General features: G+C 44.6%; 1 protein-coding gene across 1 annotated transcript in view; it reads left to right on the forward strand.

Annotated features, from left to right (window-relative positions):
• CPS1 (carbamoyl-phosphate synthase 1) overlaps window positions 1-20712 on the forward strand; it is a 209321-nt gene that overhangs the window by 144578 nt on the left and 44031 nt on the right. Inside the window, exons 21-24 of the mRNA XM_073304767.1 lie at window positions 3136-3312; window positions 4669-4787; window positions 18195-18336; window positions 20343-20408. Coding sequence (XP_073160868.1) covers window positions 3136-3312; window positions 4669-4787; window positions 18195-18336; window positions 20343-20408 — 504 coding nt within the window. The remainder of the gene's footprint in view (window positions 1-3135; window positions 3313-4668; window positions 4788-18194; window positions 18337-20342; window positions 20409-20712) is intronic.

Here is a 20712-nt window from a genome sequence, read left to right on the forward strand (position 1 = left end):
TCAAGGGCCGCTCTTCTAAAAGCAGACGCTAGTTATGCACTCGCAATTTGGTTCCAGTTATCCACTGCAGTTACAAAAGTGTTGTGTGTATTTGTGGTTGAACATGACAGCATGGAGACATCAGTCAACAAGGTTTTGCCCACTAATCAGGGAGTTAGCTGTCTAACAGCTAGCATTCATTCACTGGGTCTTCAATGTCTTTTGAATGCAAAATTAGCGACCAAATTGGGACATTTTTAACATGTCTGTTGCATGATCTCCATGCTGGGTTGCTGTCCAGAAGGTCGACTGGGGATCAATGAACTCAGTAGAAATAAAATAAGAACTGAGAGAAGAAATCACCCTAAACTGAAAGCAAACTTGTCCTGAACCTCAAACTGTCTTTGGTTTGTAAAAGTTTTATTACCATTTATTGGTCAATACTTGTTCACTTTCACCTTCCTGGACGTTTTCTGGTTCCCTGTGGAAATACCATTGGGGTGTTTCTAGCATGGCTGTAGAAAATTTGTTTTCCAAATATGTGCAGCCTGGCTTTTCAGCCCCAGTTAATTCAGAGGGTGTGGATAAACATCTGATCTTTTGAGAGCTTATTCAAATCGCCTGAGCTGTATCCAGTACCCTTTTCAATTAGAGTGATTTGGGACTGTAAAGGCCATTTTAGGCAATAGCATGGTAGGCCACTCTTGAGATTCGTAGATTCCAGAAGGGACCACTGCATAACACAGGCCATAGGACTTCCTTGAATTAATTCCTGCTTCAGGTCCAATCGTTGTGTTTGAACAAGAGCATTTCTTTGCTGAAAACATCCTAGAGTGAAGCGAAGACTCACCGACGCAGCACCTCCTGCTGGTCATCTGGGAATTAGCGCTTCAGTCTCGGAGCACCTCCTGGTGGCCGGTGTCTCGCCTGTCTCAGGCCCCTGCGTCCCTCCTGGACTCCGGTGCCCCTTTACTGCCCCAGCAGTACCTCCACTCTCTGGGTCTCCCCTCCCAGGGGAACCCCCAACCCTCTACCCCTGCCTTGCCTCAGTGGCTACAGCCAGTTATCAGCTAGCCCCCTCTCACTGGGGCAAACTGCAGTCTGTAAAGGCCACTCATCACTGGCAAGGGGATCGGACCAGCTGCCTCTGCCTAATCCCCGGCTGCCCCTCTGCAACCCCAGTACCTGCTTTGGCCTTTAGCAAGACCCGCAGCCTGGGTATTTGCCAGGCTGGAGCTCCCCAGCTCCTCTTGCCTTTCCCCAGCACTGCTCTGCTCCCGGTACCCTGACCTACCAGACAGCTAGGTCCCTCCCCCTCCACAGCTAGAGAGAGACCCACCCAGCTCCTCCCTGAGCCCCCACAACAGGGCCAGGTGTGGCCCAGTTGGGGTGTGGCCCCAGCTGTGGCTGCCTCCCCAGTCAGCCCAGAGCGGGGAAACTGCCCCACTACACATCTACTCTGAAAGATTTAAAGATTTCCAGTGATGGAGAATCCACCACAACCTTTGGGAAGCTGTTCCAGTGGTCAATCACCTTCACTGTTAAAAAAGTGCACCTTCTTTCTAGCCTGATACTGCACCTGAAAACAGAACGCAGCACCTGATTTCCTCTTGAAAGGGTCAAATTGCTTTGTCTTAGACAGTTAGTTGCCCCCTCCAAATAGATAGGATAGGCCTTTGGAAATGAGGAACAAAACAGCAATGACTTTTAAAATCTGAATTTAAGACTGGTGAGAACAATGTGACATCTTCAGCTAATTTTTGAAGAGGAATGAAATGAAGCAAAATGGGTAAATTATCCATTTAATTAGCTAATTACTCATCAGTTATCCAAAGCAAAATAATTAATTGTGTACTTTGTTGTCTGTCTTTTTTTTCCCCCTAATGTTTTTCAAGTAGCTCTCTTGCTAAATTATTTTGACAAGTGAGGCCTTACAAACATCCACTCCTCCTCGCTCAAAGAGCACACCCTCAGCACGGTGGGAAGGATTAATTAGAGCTCTAGAGGAAAGCCTTGCCAGGGTGATTGTATTTTTAATAATGTGTGGTACAGAAGGTCCCTGCAAATATTTATGGTGTTAATGCCCCGTGACTTCATGTTATACATGCACTTTGCACATTTTACTCCAGCTAATAAAGGGTTATACTCTGGAGTGTCCCACTGTATGAATACTGAACTGCATTATGAGTTGGACTATCCACAGGTATGGGGAAATAAGGAAGGATAAGAACCCCCCGCACCCACGTATTCTCCTGCCCAGACTACCTGGACCTTGGGTTCAAGCCAGCAGCAAGTGGACAATGGGAGAAATGGGGAATAGACAGAGCTTTGGCTTCATACTCCCCAGCTAGCATGGGGTGTGCTGAGCTGTGATGGTAGAGAGAGTATTGCAATTTACTGTTGATACAGACAAAGAAGAAATTACCAACCCCCAGAGCAGAGGAGCTGTTTCTCAAAGAGACCCCTCTCAGTCAGAGTGTCTCCTGTGACTGCATCTGGCATGGTAAAGCTTAAGTCCTCTCCCTAGGCCTGTGCCGGTAACCAGACTGTAGACCACTGTGGTTTTTCTACGTTGAACTGGCTAGCCTCAGCCTGACTGTTGGTGAGCTCTGTAGTGACCGGCGGAAGGCTCGGAACAGTGGAGCTGTGTGAAAGGGGAGAAAGTTTTCCCATGACACTTTTGCCCCATTTGGTTTCAGATTATTTTTGTGTCCTTTTAAGATTTTGCTTTCTGGTGAAATATACATGTGAACATTGGAATGAGTTGCAAAGTTTCCATGCGGAATGGACTCACTGGAACTTGGGAATGGGATCATTTTTTTAGGTGAAATAATCATTGAACAGAAACATACTATAATAGTTACTTAAGGTTTGACATGGGCTCAATGGAAGAAGTGTAGTCTTCTGCCTTTGCCCACTCCTAAGGCTTAAAATTCCATCTGCATGAGGCTTTTCCAACTTTACAGGATTCTCCCGTCATATAACACAGGTGGTTTTTGAAAGCTCCGAGACAGTAATCTTCCTTCGAGTCAGTTCATTGTGTCCCGTAGCATGTTCCCATAGGCTTTAATCTTACCTAATAAGCATCATTGCCATCTGAATAACTGAGAGGGGCAACACCTCAGCACATTAACGTGAGAGATTTCTTTGTTACAGGTCATGGCTATTGGGCGCACCTTTGAGGAGTGCTTCCAGAAGGCCCTGAGAATGTGCCACCCGTCTGTGGATGGCTTCACATCACGGCTGCCAATGAATAAAGAGTGGCCGGCCAACTTGGATCTCCAGAAAGAACTGGCTGACCCCTCCAGCATTCGAGTCTATGCAATGGCCAAGGTAATGAAGGACGCAGAGGCTATGGGATCTACCCTGTTGACTATAGTTACCAGACTGTGTTGGTTGAGGTAGTAGAGTGTAATATTCTTTAACCCCTCAGACAGCTGGTATCGATTGGATCAGAAATCCCTAACCAGCTCTCTGACATCTAAAAGACCAGCCGCTAGTCGTTGTTACCACTGAGCTCTGTTTGAGTCACGTCTCATCAGATGCCTTCCCTGTTTCCCCCCCTCCCTGCCCCATGTCAAGGTTTTTCACTGTTTGTTGGAGTGATGAATACGATGCCTGTTATGTCGGAAAAGGCGAGAGCTCAGATGCCATTGACAGCTATTGCCTTTACCCGTGTTCTTCTACTATAGTCAAAAGACAAACACAGGAGAGATGTGGAACCCGATGGAACTTCGGACTGAGCCAAGGTCATGAGCCAATCTTGGCACCATGCTGGGGCCCTCATAAATTAGATGTATCTGGAGCAGATAATAAGAGAAGATTATTAAGATGATGTAGCCCGTTTGTGAAATGGTCACAGGGAAATGGGCTTTATTAAAAAAAAATGAAATGTTTAAAAGAAAAAAGAGTTAAATATTTCGCCACATCATAATAATAACGATTAATATTCAGCTCTTATAGTTGTACTTTATTCACCTTTGGGGATTTTTAAACAAAATACTGTATCCATTGCCTTTGGGATGATAGACTGGGTTTCCTTTTTACCCAGTGAATGTGGATGGTTTGCTAAAAATAAATTACAAAAACCAAAACCACATAATTAAGCATGTCCAGGAAAGTATGAAGCCTGCATTACTTCAGAATGAGAAAGAACCAGAGTGGTGTCACGGCTGCAAAGTTTGGTTCTGGATGTGAACTTTTCCATAGTTCAGGGGTATTTCAGGTCAGGGTTTCTGAGCCAATCTATCTTTAAATTATAAATCAGAGTCAGTTTCAAAAGCAGCCAGTTTCTCAACCATTGAAAACCTAAACCTTTCTTTGATGACATTTGCTTCTAGCAGACCACAGGACTACGGAATGTGCAGGACCTTGGTAATAAGAGGTACAGATGAGAAGTCAGCAGCAGGGGATGAGCATGCTATATATATGTATATATAAAGAGAGAGCATGAAGCATACATAGCATATGAAGTTACAGCAGGTGTCAACCAGCATCAGTCCTTATTGAAGTCAATTGGAGTTTGGGCAAAGACTTCATTGGGAGCCAAATTCTGCACTCCTTGCTCAGGCAAAAGTCTTGCTGATGTTAATAGGAGATGAGGAATAATTACTACACGTTTCCAGGCAAATTAGATATTTATGACGTGTTTGTTAACGAGTCTGACTTACCATCTCCTCTCTTTGGCAGGCCTTGTCCGACGGCGTCCCCGTGGATGATATTCACAAACTCACAGCCATTGACAGATGGTTCATCTATAAGATGCGGGATATTGTGAACATGGAGAAAAGCCTGAAGGAACTCAGCAGGTAAGGAAATCAAACAGCTTTCTCTAAGGATACAGCCTTTTTGCTTGGCATCACACAGCTGGGAAACCAGCTGCAGGCTTGTGCACAAACACGAGCAAGGCCGAAAAGTGATGTCAGTCCTCAGTGCAGCCTGAGTTATCTTAAACCCTAATGTATTACACTAAGAGGCTACCTCTGCCCATGTAGCAGCAACTGCACTGAAGAGCGCTGCTCTAGGAGTAAAGGCATCTTGTCCATCTCAGCTGATCTTAGGGGTTCTAGAAATCCCACCTGGATTTAGAAAGTCCTTGATGTAGTTTCAAAGCTAGGATTTGCTAACCCTCCCCCAAAATGTGAGATCTGAGACTACATTTGCATAGCGAGGGTATGGTTAACCTTTCAGCTAATACTCTCAATAGATTCTCCCTGGCTTTTTACACCGGAGAGCCAAACAGTGCATTTCTGACTGGCTGATGGCTTTCTAAGCTGTCTGCCTTTCTTCTCACGCGCTGTTCCTCCTCAGTTTAGAACAGCTATAATTTCCAACACATTTAAATATAAATCTTCCGGTTTCTTAAACCATATAAAATGAACCACAATAGATAGCAGTAAATCGAAGCTCCAGGCTGTATATCAGTCTCAGCCTTTTGCTGACCGCAGCTTTCTCTTCCTGGTTTACAAGGCCAGCAGAACCTTGTTGCTGAGTTATTATTGTCTGCTCTGTTGCCTGCGTTTTGGATACATGTTGCATTACTGCAGTTGAACCACAAGAGGGCACCAGAAACTTTTAGTACACAGCACTTGTAAGGAGAGGCTGGGCAGAAACATACAAGGCGTTTGTTATGAAATATGCTTTCACCTCCCCTGAGTTCTGCTTCTTTGACAAGCTGTACATTTTTAATTGAGTAGTTTTTGTTTCCGCCCAGAAAGTGAGCTGGGATTCTAGCTAAGCAGAAATAAAGGAACAGAGAGGAGCATGTCTTCTCGAGGGGTACTTACAAAACTCCATTATTACCCCACATGTGTAATTCCTCTCTAACTTCCATGTCATGTTTCCTTTGTTTGCTGGTTTCATTTAAAAAAAATCTCATGCATATCAAGTTCCTGTGTTTACACAGAACCAATTTATTTCCCCCACTGTTTCCTAGGAAATTACAGCCACAGCTGTAATTAGAATACTCTGCAATTATGTATTCAGGATCTCAAAACACGGTCCAGAGGATGGTCATGTCCTCCCATGGTGTAAATTGACATCACTCCATTGAAGTAAAGGGAGCTGAACTGATTTCTGTTAGCTGACGATCTGGCCCATTAGTTAATTACACCTCACAATGCCTCTGTGAGATAGGTACATTAACGTTATTGCACCCATGATATAGATGGATTAGCTGAGGCACATAGTCAAATGACCTTCCCAAGGTCATGGAGGAAATTTAGTGGCAGAACTAGAACAAAAAGTGTTACTGACTTCCAGGTTGGAGTGTTGACAACTAGAACACACTCTCCATCCTCCTCCCTTTCGGCCATTATTGGATGAGAGCTGGCTCAGCTGTTGCATGCAAACAAGAGATTTCTCCTAGTCAGTGCTCAGGTCTTCCATGTGTGTATTCACTGGAGCTACTTGCTTTATTTTTCATTCTGCTATAAGATTCAGTGTTTGCAAATTGGACATAATCGTTTTTAGAGGGAATAAGGACAACCCAGAAAAATGGCTGAACGGGTTATTACAAGCACAGCTGCATTAGCAAGCTCTGTGTTTATGCAAACATGACTCTCTCTACATGGATATTCTGATATACACACACAGTATGTATGTGTATAATATATGATAATATCCAGACCTTGCAGTTGATCCTTATCTTTCTATAATGGTCCAAACCAACACTCAAATGAGTTCATCATCATCATCACAATGCCCAGCTCTTATCTCGTGCTTTCCAGCAGTAGGTCTCAAACACCTTACAAAGGAGGGCAGTATTATTATCCCCATTGTACAGATGTCAGGGGAAACTGAGGCACAGAGCAGTGGAGTGACTTGCCCAAGGTCACCCAGCAAGGCAATGGCAGAGCCAGGAATAGAATGAGTCACAATCCAGCGCTCTACCCACTGAACCTTAGACATGGATTCACAGCCAAACTTTGTGGCTCTGGGCAGCCTGTGATCTGCATGTTTCTAAAGTCACACAGAAAGGGAGGTGAGTGTTTTATACACAAATACATTGCGATATCGTATAACCCTAGGCCTCACGTCTGAGTGAGATGAACTCAACGCAGGACCTAAGAGAAGGGTAAAGGCAGTTTTATGTCATATTTGAGCTTCCTTGGGCCAGCCAAGGACAGGTTCAGCTCCCCTGCTTCCCCCCATCAGTGCAAGTTAGAGCAATCTCATTCTAGCTGTTAGCCACCAAATGGCTGCTCCACCAGCCAGTAGTTGCCAGGGCATAGCAGTCATCTGTCTCTGCCCTCTTCCCCCGCCACCAGCCATGCTTCATACACCAAGGTCTGCAAGGGGAAGATACCGTAGAGCTTCCCTCTTGTCGGGGAAATCCTCAGGCGTCCAGCTCCATCGGCTCGCCAAGTGGTGCAGTGGGGCTGAGGACGTGGCCCTATATTTACATGCACACAGAGACAGGGAATATATTGAGAGGATACATACCCAAGGGTGGTGAAATAATGGATTGTATCGTGCTAGATATGGCAGGATAACTGAGCACGACTGGCTTTTGAGAAGCAAGAAACCCCTTTCCAGGTGGGGAGGATAGAAACGTGAGTCACGTGACCGAGGAAGTTGCAGCGCTCTGTAGTGTGGCAAAGAAAGGGAGGCAGGGGTTAGCCTGAGTGCCGCTCCATTAGGCTAAGCAGCATTCCCCTTTGGAACTCAGTTTGCTTATCTGTCGCTTTAGCTGCATAGCAGCAGCATATGTCGCCGACTCAATACCTAGCTAGCCCGGGGCTCAGCTGGGTAATACAGGTCTCTTCATGTTGCACTTCTGTTGCCGAGGTACAGTGTCTGGGCACCACTCTTCCCCTTCCTTATTTCTCGTATTATGCCCCTGGCTTCCCATAAGGCTTGCACGGTTGGCTTGGCTTGAGAAGAATCCACAGCGGAGGGGCTGGTCGAGGGCAGGCAGAGGGAGTGCTGCCTACCCAATGTTTTCAGGGGTTCACAGGCTGAACCGCCACGCACAAAAACCAAGGGGGAGAGCAGGAAAAGGAAAGGAATTGGGTGTTCGCTGCTGTGTGTCCCCATCCCCACCCAACAGCCAGTGCCCCCACCATCCTGTCTACTGTGCCCTGTCCACGTGCACCTTACACTCTGTCTCCCTGATTACCCTCCTGTCTCCGCCCTGCATGGGTGCTCTCATCTGATCTGCCACTGCCATTATGTCTCCATTTGCCTCCTTTGTTTCCCTGGCACACTTCTTCCCAGTCCTCTAAGCATCTGCCCTTCCCCTGCCCTGTTTCTACTGTAGGTGTCGTGCAGCATTGCCATTACACTGCTACATTATTAGCCATACAGCCAACAACTGAGCTGCAAAGTACATGACTGGCCTGCTCCTGCAAGTCACACATCAGTCCATGACCTCACACTTCTTGCCATAAAAGGGAAGCAACACACGGAATTGGTAATGGATCAGTGCAGTTTAAAAGCTTTGTATCAGTCCTGATGGGCTAGATTCTCCATGGTATCCATTAGCACAGCTTCACTGACTTTAGTACATCTAAGTTGATTTATATCAGCAGAGGATGAGGGCCAATGTGCATAGAATTGTAGAATATCAGGGTTGGAAGGGACCTCAGGAGGTCATCTAGTCCAACCCCCTGCTTAAAGCAGGACCAATCCCCAACTAAATCATCCCAGCCAGGGCTTTGTCAAGCCTGACCTTAAAAACCTCTATGGAAGGAGATTCCACCACCTCCCTAGGTAATCCATTCCAGTGCTTCACCACCCTCCTAGTGAAAAAGATTTTCCTAATATCCAACGTAAACCTCTCCCAGGTGAGACCATTACTCCTTGTTCTGTCATCTGATACCACTGAGAACAGTTTAGATCCATCCTCTTTGGAACCCACTTTTGGAACCCAGTTTGGAACCCATCTGAAAGCAGCTATGAAATCCCCCCTGTTTCTTCTCTTCTGCAGACTAAATAATTCTAGTTCCCTCAGCCTCTCCTCATAAGTCATGTGCTCCCGCCCCCTAATAATTTTTATTGCCCTCTTCTGAACTCTTTCCAATTTTTCCACATCCTTCTTGTAGCGTGGGGCCCAAAACTGGACACAGTACTCCAGATGAGGCCTCATCAATGCTGAATAGAGGGGAATGATCACGTCCCTCGATCTGCTGGCAATGCTCCTACTTATACAGCCCAAAATGCCATTAGCCTTCCTGGCAACAAGGGTACATTGTTGACTCATATCCAGCTTCTCATCCACTGTAACCCCTAGGTCCTTTTCTGCCCAACTGCTACCTAGCCACTAGGTCCCTAGTCTGTAGCAGTGCATGGGATTCTTCCATCCTAAGTGTAGGACTCTGCACTTGTCCTTGTTGAACCTCATTGGATTTATTTTGGCTCAATCCTCTAATTTGTCTAGGTCCCACTGTATCCTATCCCTACCCTCCAGCATATCTACCACTCCTCCCAGTTTAGTGTCATCTGCAAACTTGCTGAGGGTGCAGTCCACACCATCCTCCAGATCATTAATGAAAATATTGAACAAAACTGGCCCCAGGACCGACCCTTGGGGCTCTCCATTTGATACTGGCTGCCAACTAGACATGGAGCCATTGATCACTACCCGTTGAGCCCGATGATCTAGCCAGCTTTCTATCCACCTTATAGTCCATTCATCCAGTCCATGCTTCTTTAACTTCCTGGCAAGAATACTGTGGGAGACCATATCAAATGGTTTGCTAAAGTCAAGGAATAACACTTCCACTGCTTTCCCCTCATCCACATAGCCAGTTATCTCATCATAGAAGGCAATTAGGTTAGTCAGGCATGACTTGCCCTTGGTGAATCTAATCAAACACTCCCAAGGAACTGGGGAGGTGGGAGAGCGAAACCAAAGAAAGCAACATGTAAAAAGAGTCTATCCTGGTGCATTATGCTGAAGACATGCAGGAGTTGGGTCTGTACAGGGCCTTTATGTCTGTTGGGTCTTCTAGGTGCCTCTGTGGTACAACTAATCAACAATAACTTAGTGATTTGTTGTAAATGATCGCTTACCGTGTGTCATTACGGAGCCAGAAAAGGTTATCATCTTTGGTAGAGCATTTATATCGTGAACCCAGTCATGGAATTGTTCTGAGTGGTTCCAATATGAGAAATGGAGAGCACACAGCTTGGTTTCCAAAGCCCATGTTGAGTTTACAGGGCAGGCCGTTGGAAAAATCCAACTGTGTATGTTTGTAACAATACTTTGCTCTCCTGTTGCTCTGTCCATGTTACTATAGGCTCCATTTAATAGGAACAGCGTATGCCAAATGCTATTAACTGTAGATATGATGACAGCTCAGGGTGAAAATTTTCAAAAGCACCTAAAGGACGTGGGAGCACAAGGCCCTTAGAAAGTCAACAGGACTCAGGCTTCTAAATTATTTAAAGTCCTCTGAAAATCCCATTCTGGTTACCTAGCTGCTTGATCAGTGCCTGCAATTAATTGTACTCAACATTACTTGTGAGCCCAAAATGGGGGGAGGGGGCGGATTTGAAAATCAGACCCATCACATCCTGAGTCACATTCTCAGCTGATGCATATCCGAGTTGCTTCAGGAGTGGCGCGGATTTACACCTGCCAAGGATCTGTCTCTCTGTCAATACCAACAGGATTACTTTTATTGTCCGATGAAATTTTTTTTCAGAACCGTAAAAGACTTTCAAAGGGACACTGGTAGGTCAGCAACCACCTGTTTAAATCAACTGCTGTGTCTGAGTTATTAATAAGTAGAAAGAGGTGACGATTTTCTCATGGCAGTTTCCTTGGAACTGTTCCCCATTTCATTGTGGGTGGTTTCGTGGCACTGAGGAATTTCATGGCGCTGATATCGTCGGTTTGAAATATGACCTTCCGCATCCCCTTTTTTCATTTGAAATGTCGGGGTCGTGAAGTTTCGCATGGAAGTGACAATGGCATTCTGTGCGGTGTTGGAACAGAGAAGGGGTGTGTTGTGCCGGGGTGAGCCATGCCTCACAGGTTCTTACAGGAGCTGGTGTATTTTCTAGGTCCTTATTTCCGATAGCAGTTTATTATAATATTGGTATTCCAATAGAGTCTCCTTGGTCCTCACTAAGTTGAAACAGGAATGAATTCAGGGAAGTTCTATGGCCTGTGTTATACAGGAGGTCAGACGAAATGATTGCATTGGTCCCATCCAGCCACAGAATCTGTGAAAAGATGCTAGTTGCTGTACATACACATAGTAAGAAATCTTGCCCTGTGCAGAGCTTACAGTCTAAATGGTCCAGGATGACAAAAGGTGGGAGAGGGAGTATTGTGATCCCTGTTTTACAGATGAGGAACGATGGCCCAAAGTGATTAAGTGATGTGCCCAAGGTCACACAAGGAGTCTGTGTCAGAGCAAAGAATTAAACCCAGATCTGTGCTCTCATCGCCAGGTCATTCTTTCTCTTTGATTAATTTTACTTGGAAAGGTACAGCTGTGCTATTAATGCCAGCAGACCGTGATGACACAAGTTTGATAATATGCTGATCAATGACTTGCGTTTGATAATATGCTGATCAATGACTTGTACTGAGATGCTGGGGATATTTAGGATTTGTCACTGGACATCTGCATGCTCTCACGAGTGAGAATTAGCAAATGTGACCTTCTATGACACAGATCTTCTCATACACAGAGTGGGCAAGTGTGATTCTGAATGTAGATCTTGTGGCTTGTAATCAGACACAGAATAGCACACACTGGGCAGCAGAGAGGGCCAGCCCCAGAGAAGCATTTTTAACAAGACTCTGCTCAGTGGCTTCTAGAAGTCAACAGAAAATTATTTATTGAGACTCCCTTTCCCAGGCTAATGTCCTTGGGACCGCAAATGGTATGTTTTGAAAATGGCTTTCTGGAAGCCTGACTTGATTTCCAAACACACTGCAGAGAAGTATCTGCAAAATACAGCAGCTGAAATTAAAGTTTAGCTCCAGCATTCAGAATCTGAGGCAGTGCAAAGGAAAGAGATCAAAGGGCCGTCAATAAACCATATTCATTCTAAGTGGGTGTCATAAAATGGATTTTTGTGGCCTCTTCAGATATGAATTTTGTCTGCAGTTTGCAGACATGTGGCTAACCTGTTCCCTAGCTAGACAGGTGAGAGGTCATAGGTCACACCCTCACTGGTGTGTATTGGAGTAGCTTCACTGAAGTTCAAGGACTCTGCACTGATTTATATCAGCTGAAGATCTGGCCCCAACAGAACTATTTAGAAAGAATGTATGAAGGCCCGAGTATGCCCCTTTCCTCTCTGACTGCATCTGCAGGGATGGAAGCCAGTGGGGCAAATGTTTGACTCGGTAAGTGAGATGAGTATAGGCTGCGTGATGTACACTGATTAAGCAGACCTAACAGTCGTGCTTTGCGCTGGATGTCATGGGAGAGAGATTTCATTTGTGTTACAAAGGCGTCGTAAATAAATTTGTGGTTCACACTTTCCTCCAAAGCCCCAAATACTTGTATCACTTGGATGTGAATCCCCATCTCAACACACTAGTGTCTGCATGCTATGTATGGAATAATCCATATTGTATCAGTCCATCCCTTACCTGGGGAAGAAGATGGCATTTGAAATAGTGACTGCAATCCATTTCTTTGCTGTGTATTTGCCTGCATTGCTCCTGCAGCTCATCAACTTCATCCTAGATGTGAACCATCTAGGTATAAGGAAATAATGGGAGGTTCACATTACTTAAGTCAGTGAGATTTACTGGGCCTGGGTGCTGAGCCTTAAAGATGTAGATCCAGAGAGAGACAATTGAGAGAGTGAGATTTGTTGGTTTATGTCTCCCGCCTCCCTAAATGTTCCTGACATTTTGTCCATCATCTCGTGCTTTTCTTGGGAGGAAAATAAGTAACTTTTGAAGTTACTTGAAGGAAGAGGCAAGGAGACAAACAATTTTTATACTGATCTCATGCTTGTAATTACAGCTTATTCTAAATCTTGTGAAATGTCAAACAATCAAGGAAACAGATCTGAACCTTGGAAGAACGGCGAGGGAGGGCAGTCAGGAATATGCCTTTTGCCCAGTATGCCAGTCTAAAATCAAGCAGCAGGACTGCTAATCCTGTCAAGCCCAGTGTTCATGTTAGCTAGTGACTCAGGCCCCAATTCAGGACTGCATTCCTTTTTTAGGGCAAAATTTAACCATGTGATTAAGTCCCAAAGGTGCTATCTTGTATGGGGATGGACTTAAACCTTCTCTGCTTCCCTGACACAGGGTCCAAGTTTGGAATTTTACATGTATTCTACCCTTTATACTCATCCCATTTCCAAAGCTCTGCCTCCAATAACTGCATGGCTCATTTTCGCATTAGAGCTGGTGCTTTCTCAAGACACGTTTGTTTAGCATTACTTTTGGGATGGCGGATCAGACGAAAGCTGGTCAAGTGTAAGAGAGGATCGTACTGAAGCATGCAGGCTCCCTGGGTAATTGCAATTCTGCAGGCGTTGCTAGAGTCAGTTAATAGATTTCCCCAGTTTCTCTGTGCCAGGTGAAAATTTCCCATTAAGGGGAATTTATTCCATTTCCTTTTATCATTTATTATTGAAGAGGAAGCGTGAGTGGATGGCTTTTCAAAGATGACAGGGTAGAATTTTAAACAAAAACAACAACAGAAAATTCACACTGGAAGCTGAAAAGAGAGCGAGCGAGAGAGAGAGTGGACAAAGGCTTATATAGTTTATAAACTGCAAAATACACAGGAGATTTAGGTTTGTGGGAAGAGAGCTGCGCTGTGTAACTATTAAATGATTATGGCAGTGTGTAAAAAGTCTGATTGTCTGCTATGAAGCTCTAAAACTTCAAACTGTCATTTGGTGAAAGATAATACTGGGAAAGAGAATGTTATAAAAGTCTAGAATCGCTGCCACTTTATCAGTTGTTGTTTCAGGCTTGGTTACAAAATGGTGAGGTTTAATCTTTGGAAGATTTTTTTGCCCTTGATCTATGGAATAAGGAAAACCTCTAGGTAAAAAGGGAGGCCAGGAAGTCCCATTGGTGGGTGACCAGATGGGGAGTCAGCAACCGACCTGCATTTTCTATCTTCTCCTGGTTTTAACTCACTCTAGCATCTTCTCCAAATCACTTGGGGTTTTCCAAAGTGCTCAGCATTGGCCTAACTCTGCCCCCATTGACTTCAGTCAGTGATTGGAGAGACTGTAGGCTAGAGTTTCCCAGTGAGGGACTGGGAGGAGAGTAAGGTGAATGTTGAGCACTTTGGAAAACCGCATCCTTAATCTGGCTGTGCCTCAGTGTCACCATCTGTTATATGGGTATGATATGATGAACCCATCTTTGCCAAGCTCTTTGAAATCCTCAAATGTAATTTCATTTATAAGTGCTAAGCATTATTTTTATTAAAACATAATCTATCTAAACATAACTGTATCTTTCTGTCACAATGTGGATTCAGATCTGGGTTTCCAAACACCTAAAGTTCAGAGCAGTTTGGATTCAGGGTCTAGTTCAGGGGTAGGCAACCTATGGCACACGTGGCAAAGGTGGCACGCAAGCTGATTTTCAGTGGTACTCACACTGCCCGGGTCCTGGCCAAGGGCCGGGGGGGAGGCTCTGCATTTTAATTTAATTTTAAATGAAGCTTCCTAAACATTTTAAAAACCTTATTTACTTTACATACAACAATAGTTTAGTTATATATTATAGACTTACAGAAAGAGACCTTCTAAAAATGTTACAATGCATTACTGGCACGTGAAACCTTAAATTAGAGTGAGTAAATGAAGACTCGGCACACCACTTCTGAATGGCTGCCGACCCCTGGTCTAGTTCAACCCATTTTAAAGACAGTGGGCTAGATCCTCAGCTGGTGTGACAGAATCTGGCTTAGGGGCTGTTTGCAAAGTTCTCATCTGGACCCAGATTTCAACCACCTCCCAATATTTGTGGGGGGGAGGGTGTTTTAACTCAGGGTATTAGCACATGCCCACTTTTAGGGTAAAATTTTGGCCCCAATGAAGTCAGAGGCAAAACGTCTATTAACCTGAATGGTGTGAGGATACCACCCATCTCTCTCTGTATCCACTTACTATACATACTCTCCTTTGTATACTACGTTCACTCAGTAAGGCATGAAGAGGTGAGAAAACACGACATTCATTTTGCCTTGTTGAACACTGTCTGATATGAGGCTCTCATGGCATCTTGCTTATTAACTACACTGAAATCCCTTTTCATCGCTAGTCTCCCGGAAGTGATATCTCTTCAGAGCACCCCAAAATGGGGTTCTAAAGATGATAAGAAAAGATACTATCTCATTCCCCACAGGTACGGCAAATTAGCTAGTCACTCATGTCATCCCGCGCAAAATTAGTCATCTTCTTGTTTGACGAATAAGAGTTCAACCCTTGTCTAAGTCACTAGCCCAGGGCTAATGAGTCATGTCTTCAGATTTACAGGCTTGTTTTTTTTTTGGGGGGGAGGGTATCATTATGATGAGATATAAAAAAAGCTGAATTGAAGCAAGGTGCAAATGAAGGCAATTTTCTTTCTCTGTCAGTAATCAAATGGCAGCCCGCCCCGTGTCTTCTGGAGACAGCAGAGAGAGCATGCAGCAACCAGCTCATTTTCTTGGGGTCAGGTCCACTCACTCATACTTAGGTAAAACAGAATCTAAGCGATGAATCAAACTCAGATGTGTCCTCGCTAATTGCTAGTGAGGCTGGGCGTCTGTTTTGCCAGAGAAGAGACAGACGTTTTTGGCCCTCTTCCCTTCTGGGAAAGCATTACAGCCTTGCGTGTCTGTGCGACTTCATGGGCACATGAAATATTAAGCTACTGCCCCAAGAATTTCTGTTTGCATACACACAAATGGGTCTCAAGCCTGAATCCAGCAGTGCCATATGCAGATCTTGCTGTATGGCCTGCCCTTCCGCTGAAAGCAATGGGGATGCTTAGGAAATGGAACTAGCCCAAAGTGAACCAATGAGTATTGCACTGGAGAGGGAAGATAATCTAGGGGAAATTGGACCTTAATAAATCCATTGAGATGCAGCAGCGGTGGGTCATTCCCTGGGAATTTTCTATGCATATGGGACCAAATCCAAACCCAGTAAAGTCAATGGGAGTCTTTCCATTAACATCAGTGGGTGTTGGATCAGGCCCTTTCTCTCTCGACACTAGGAAACAATAGTGTTCTACAGTGAGAAATAAGGAGAGGAGTATTAGCAGACTTTGAAGGATATAAGGTGGTATTCCCGTGCTCAGCCCTCTGCCAGCAAGACAGAGCCCCCAAGCTCTACTTTCACTATGGAATGAATTTCTCACTGTAACTCTAATGTGTAGCATTTATACCACACATTTCATCTTTAAAACTATGCAAATATTAACTAGCGAATCCCAACTCCCTTATGAGACAGGTATGTCATATTATCACCACATTGCAGATGGGGAAACTGAGGAAGTGAGATGTGGCTTTGGGCAAGTAACAAATGGGGTAAGGCCCAGATCTTTCAAGGCACATAGGTGCCAAACTCTCATTGAAATACTTAAGTGTCTGATCAGGGATTAGAATCCAAACCATGGGCTTTGACTCTCCTGTGACTTGCACCTGTTTTTTATCAGTCAGACTCCAATGGAGTGAATTGAGCAGCTTGTTATTTAAACCGGTGTGAGTGACAAATCCAGTCCAATGCCTTTCTGCTTTCGGAAGCATTCCAGTAAATGAGACTTCCCGCCTCTCTTCCCCCTCAGATAACACAGTGATATTTATTTAAAAATACTACAAAGCCAAGGACAATAATTCAAAAGCTCTGATTTAGGAAAATAGCTTATTTGTTAATCATTTCCTCTTTCCTGATTCAGTGCTTGCTTGCATATAAAATATTGATTTATTGGGCAAGCAAGGATGCTCTTGGCAATGAATATGGAAACAAAAGTGCTGATAAAAGTATGTAGGCTTTTTTATGGTTTGCAAAAGCTTAGCTTAGAAAAGGTAGCTTAGAAACCAGAGAGAGAATAGAAGCTTTACCACAGCAACAGATAGAGGCAAAGAAAGAAACATAAGCTGATAGAGGAGGGAGAAAAATGGGAATGGAGATTAAAAATGAAAAAAGAGAGCTGGCAAGACACATGCAGTTCAGCTGGGGATGTGCAGAGGTGGCCAGAGCATAGGGGACTTGGTGAAGGTACCAAAATATGTGATGTCTGAAAAGAGCAAAAAAGGAGAGAGAAGAATTAAACCTAGGGGATGCTGAGAAATCTTGTTGAAATTAAATATGAAATAATGAATGGGATACAGAAGGTAAATTGGGTGTGCCTGTTTATCATCTTTCTTAATGCAAGAAGGAAGAGAAGTTCAGTGAAAAGGAACACATTTGAAATTGACAGAAGAAAATGTTTACCTCGGCATATTAGCCTGTGGAACTCGTCATCACTTGATAGCATGGAGACTAAATGTTTAGCTAAGGACTCGCCATTTTATATATCTAGGATGAGTGATTGTTTAAAGGTATATAGACTGTCATGCTTCAGGGTATAAATCAACCGTGGACTGATGGGTTAGGAGAAAATTCCATTGGTGAGTAGGTTATACCATAACCACCTCCTTCAAGGTGTTTGCACGTTCTTCTCGATCATCTGGTGCTGACCACTGTCAGAGACAGGACTCTGGGCTAGACAGACTTTGGGTCTGATTCAGTCTGGCAATTCCTATGTTTTTAAATTTACAATGGGAGAAAAAAAGACAAACCAGAGTGAAGTTGGTGGTAGAATCGGGTGTGGGTGGGAGATTTTGGATACCCTGAACCTGAAGATGGGGAACAGGCACCTGTGAGATATCTGTTCAGTTAATATTATGCTGGACTGGCTTTGTGTGTATGAGTGTGATGTGGCCTTCTAGTGGCTTGCCGGCTGAGGGGATGGGGCTATTAGCTAGGGGAGCTGTCCTTTAGTTCAGAATGGTGCTTTTGCTGCTGAAAGAAAAGGGTTTGAATCCCAGCCGCCCAGATGTGCATATATGCTTTATCGAGTAGTTGTCTGCAGGGGACATACAGAGGTAGTCTCTTGTGTGTAAGACAAGGATTTGATGGCTTATTGTTAGCTGAGCCCATCTCTTCTCCGCCGTCTTCCCTGTAAACACACATGGTCCAGCAGTGGCCATCTCTGGGTACCACATGGCAGACACAGATTCACACATGCTCATCTGTTATCGAAAGGACTGTGTGTGTCTTATATTTAATCCCAGTGAGTCAATTCCAGAAGAAACAATGAGGAGGGCCAAACAGATCGGCTTCTCAGATAAGCAGATTGGGAAATGTCTTGGAGTGACTGAGGCCCAGACCCGGGAGCTGAGGCTGAAGAAGAACATAAAGCCTTCAGTGAAACAGGTACAGTATGAAGCATGTCTGCTTTGGCAACACTGCCGTTGGGTTGGGGGTCTGGGGACCTGTGATGATGGAGGAGACATGAGGTTAATAGGCTGGTAGGAACAATATAGGAAAGCAAGCTCCACTGAAGTCAAGAGGAGTTTTGGCATGGACTTTAATGGAGTCAAGATTTTACCTTTCTATCTTATTCTCCCCCAGCTCTTGGTCCTGTTCTGCAGCCCTTAATGCAGCAGCTGGCAACAGTGGAAGGAAAGTGAGAATACAATTCCTTTCTCAGCCCCCAAAGAGAGAGACACTTCTTTTGAGTGGCCTGGGTTGAAACCTTGCCCTATAGCTGCAGTAAAATGCAAAAGGCTGAAAGCACCACTGCTAACCCACCGCCTTGTGACCTTGAAAAGTATAGCTAGCTTGTTTGCTCTTGGTAGTAACTTTTTAGAGGGAAATGCTTTATTTTAAGTGTCCCATCATTAAGGGTTCCTTTGGTATTCATTGTGATAGCACTGAACATAATGAGTTCATCTGGTATTCATGACGATGTCATAAGTGCTTCATAGGTGTTCCATTGTCATTTCGCCTTTCGTTTAAGGGATGCTGATACTCAAGTGCTAGCAACTGGTTTTTGTCCTTAGAAAAAAAATCATTGAATGTTCTTGAAAGTGCTTGGAGGGCCCATCTGCATCCTTAGGCCCAAAACCAGATGCCAAATATCCTTTTGCTCCCCAGCTGGTGTTTTCCTTTCTTGTCCTCACCTGGTCTAGGCAGACTTGCCAAGTCTTGCAAATACATTCCATAATGATAGTAATGAATGGCAGACACTTATATGGTGCTAATAACATACAGTCATTTTATTCATTCCTCACTAGTGTTTGGGCAGCCGATGGGTATTCATGAAAATATTTAATAATCTAGAAAATTTCTTGAGTTTTAGCATGTAAAATTCATCCCGGCAGTGCTTTATTGGTATTCCCTGTTCATTATGCTCCTTGTTTCAGCTATCCATTCTGGTAGCTGTAACAACAGCACATGACTTATGGATCGTCAACCGTATGCTATGTAGAACGAGAGGGAAACAGTTGATGGAAATAGTTTGTGAACCACCCACAGTCTGAAAATTATTCCTCCAGGCTGTCTGGTGAATATCTACATGCAAAAAATACACTGGAAGAAACTAACCAAGGGAGGGGCTACATTATAACGACTGCTAGTGAATATTTCTACCATCCGTGGTCATGATGATCCTCAAGAACAGAGTGTTTGTGCTCCCCGTGGAAGTGAGAGTGACTAATTCTTTCAGAGGCAGCCGGCAGATCAGCAATAAGAACAGAAAAGCACCCCAAGGTCCCTGGTGAACTTGGTGAGGGCAGTTAGAGTGCAGTGCAGCCTCAAAGTTGGAGAACTACTACTAGCGGACGGTGCGTCAGGATAAGTGGAACTGGAGGCAGTGGGCCGATGTTCTGTGGGGGGCTGTCGTCGATAGGACATCAGTGGAACAGGAAGAGGAGTTAGGCTGGATGCAATGCGCAGGGTTTAATAAAGTGTTCCACTTAACCTGCATTTAGCTTCATTCTGTGCTAATGAAACAGATGGCAGCACAAGATTCACCCATGGAGGAGAAGTAAAGATAGTTAGAAGGAGAGGGGAGTGCAGAGGGACAAGAGGATGGATTTACCATGGAGAATGTCTCTGGACCACGATGCCTTTCCCTAAAGGAGCTTGGCAGCGTGCATGGATAGGCAGTGTGGGAGGGAAAGCTGGCGTGTGGAGGAAGCAGTGTGAGAGGGAAACAAAGGAGTCTCATGTGGAGGAGAGGATTGACTTGAAAGCTAGGGACACAAGGGAAGGAAGTCAGACTGTGAAAGAAGGGCATCAGAACTGCTAATTTACCTTCTCTTTCTGCGAGGGAGTGGCTGGAAAGCAGCGAGTGAGTGGCTGGATAGAAATGCAAAATGGGAAACAAAAGAAAAAAAATCTTGCACCTGTTGATTCATAATGTTCCCCCTTTACAGATTGACACACTGGCAGCAGAATACCCTGCAGTAACGAACTACCTCTATGTCACATACAACGGGGAGGTAGGTGGTGTCAAATGCTACAGTATGGCCTCAGCATATTCTAATGTCTCTCCTTCTTCCATGGTTAGATTCTCTAGAGCCCTTTCAGTTAATGCTCATTTTCTATAGCTGGTGACTGTTTCAGATGGCATTATGCATAGTCCCATTTGAGCAGGGCTGGAGCATTCTTCTTCCTAAACATTTACTCGGTGCATTAATTGGAAGGTTCTCTACTGACAGCACTTGAGGTCTCTCACTGCAGAATGGGCATAGTGTGCACTCCAACAGCTTCCCCACAACGCCCCACCAATGTGCCTCAGTCCTT

Source organism: Lepidochelys kempii, chromosome 11, assembly GCF_965140265.1.
Source record: "Lepidochelys kempii isolate rLepKem1 chromosome 11, rLepKem1.hap2, whole genome shotgun sequence".
Taxonomy (NCBI): domain Eukaryota; kingdom Metazoa; phylum Chordata; order Testudines; family Cheloniidae; genus Lepidochelys; species Lepidochelys kempii.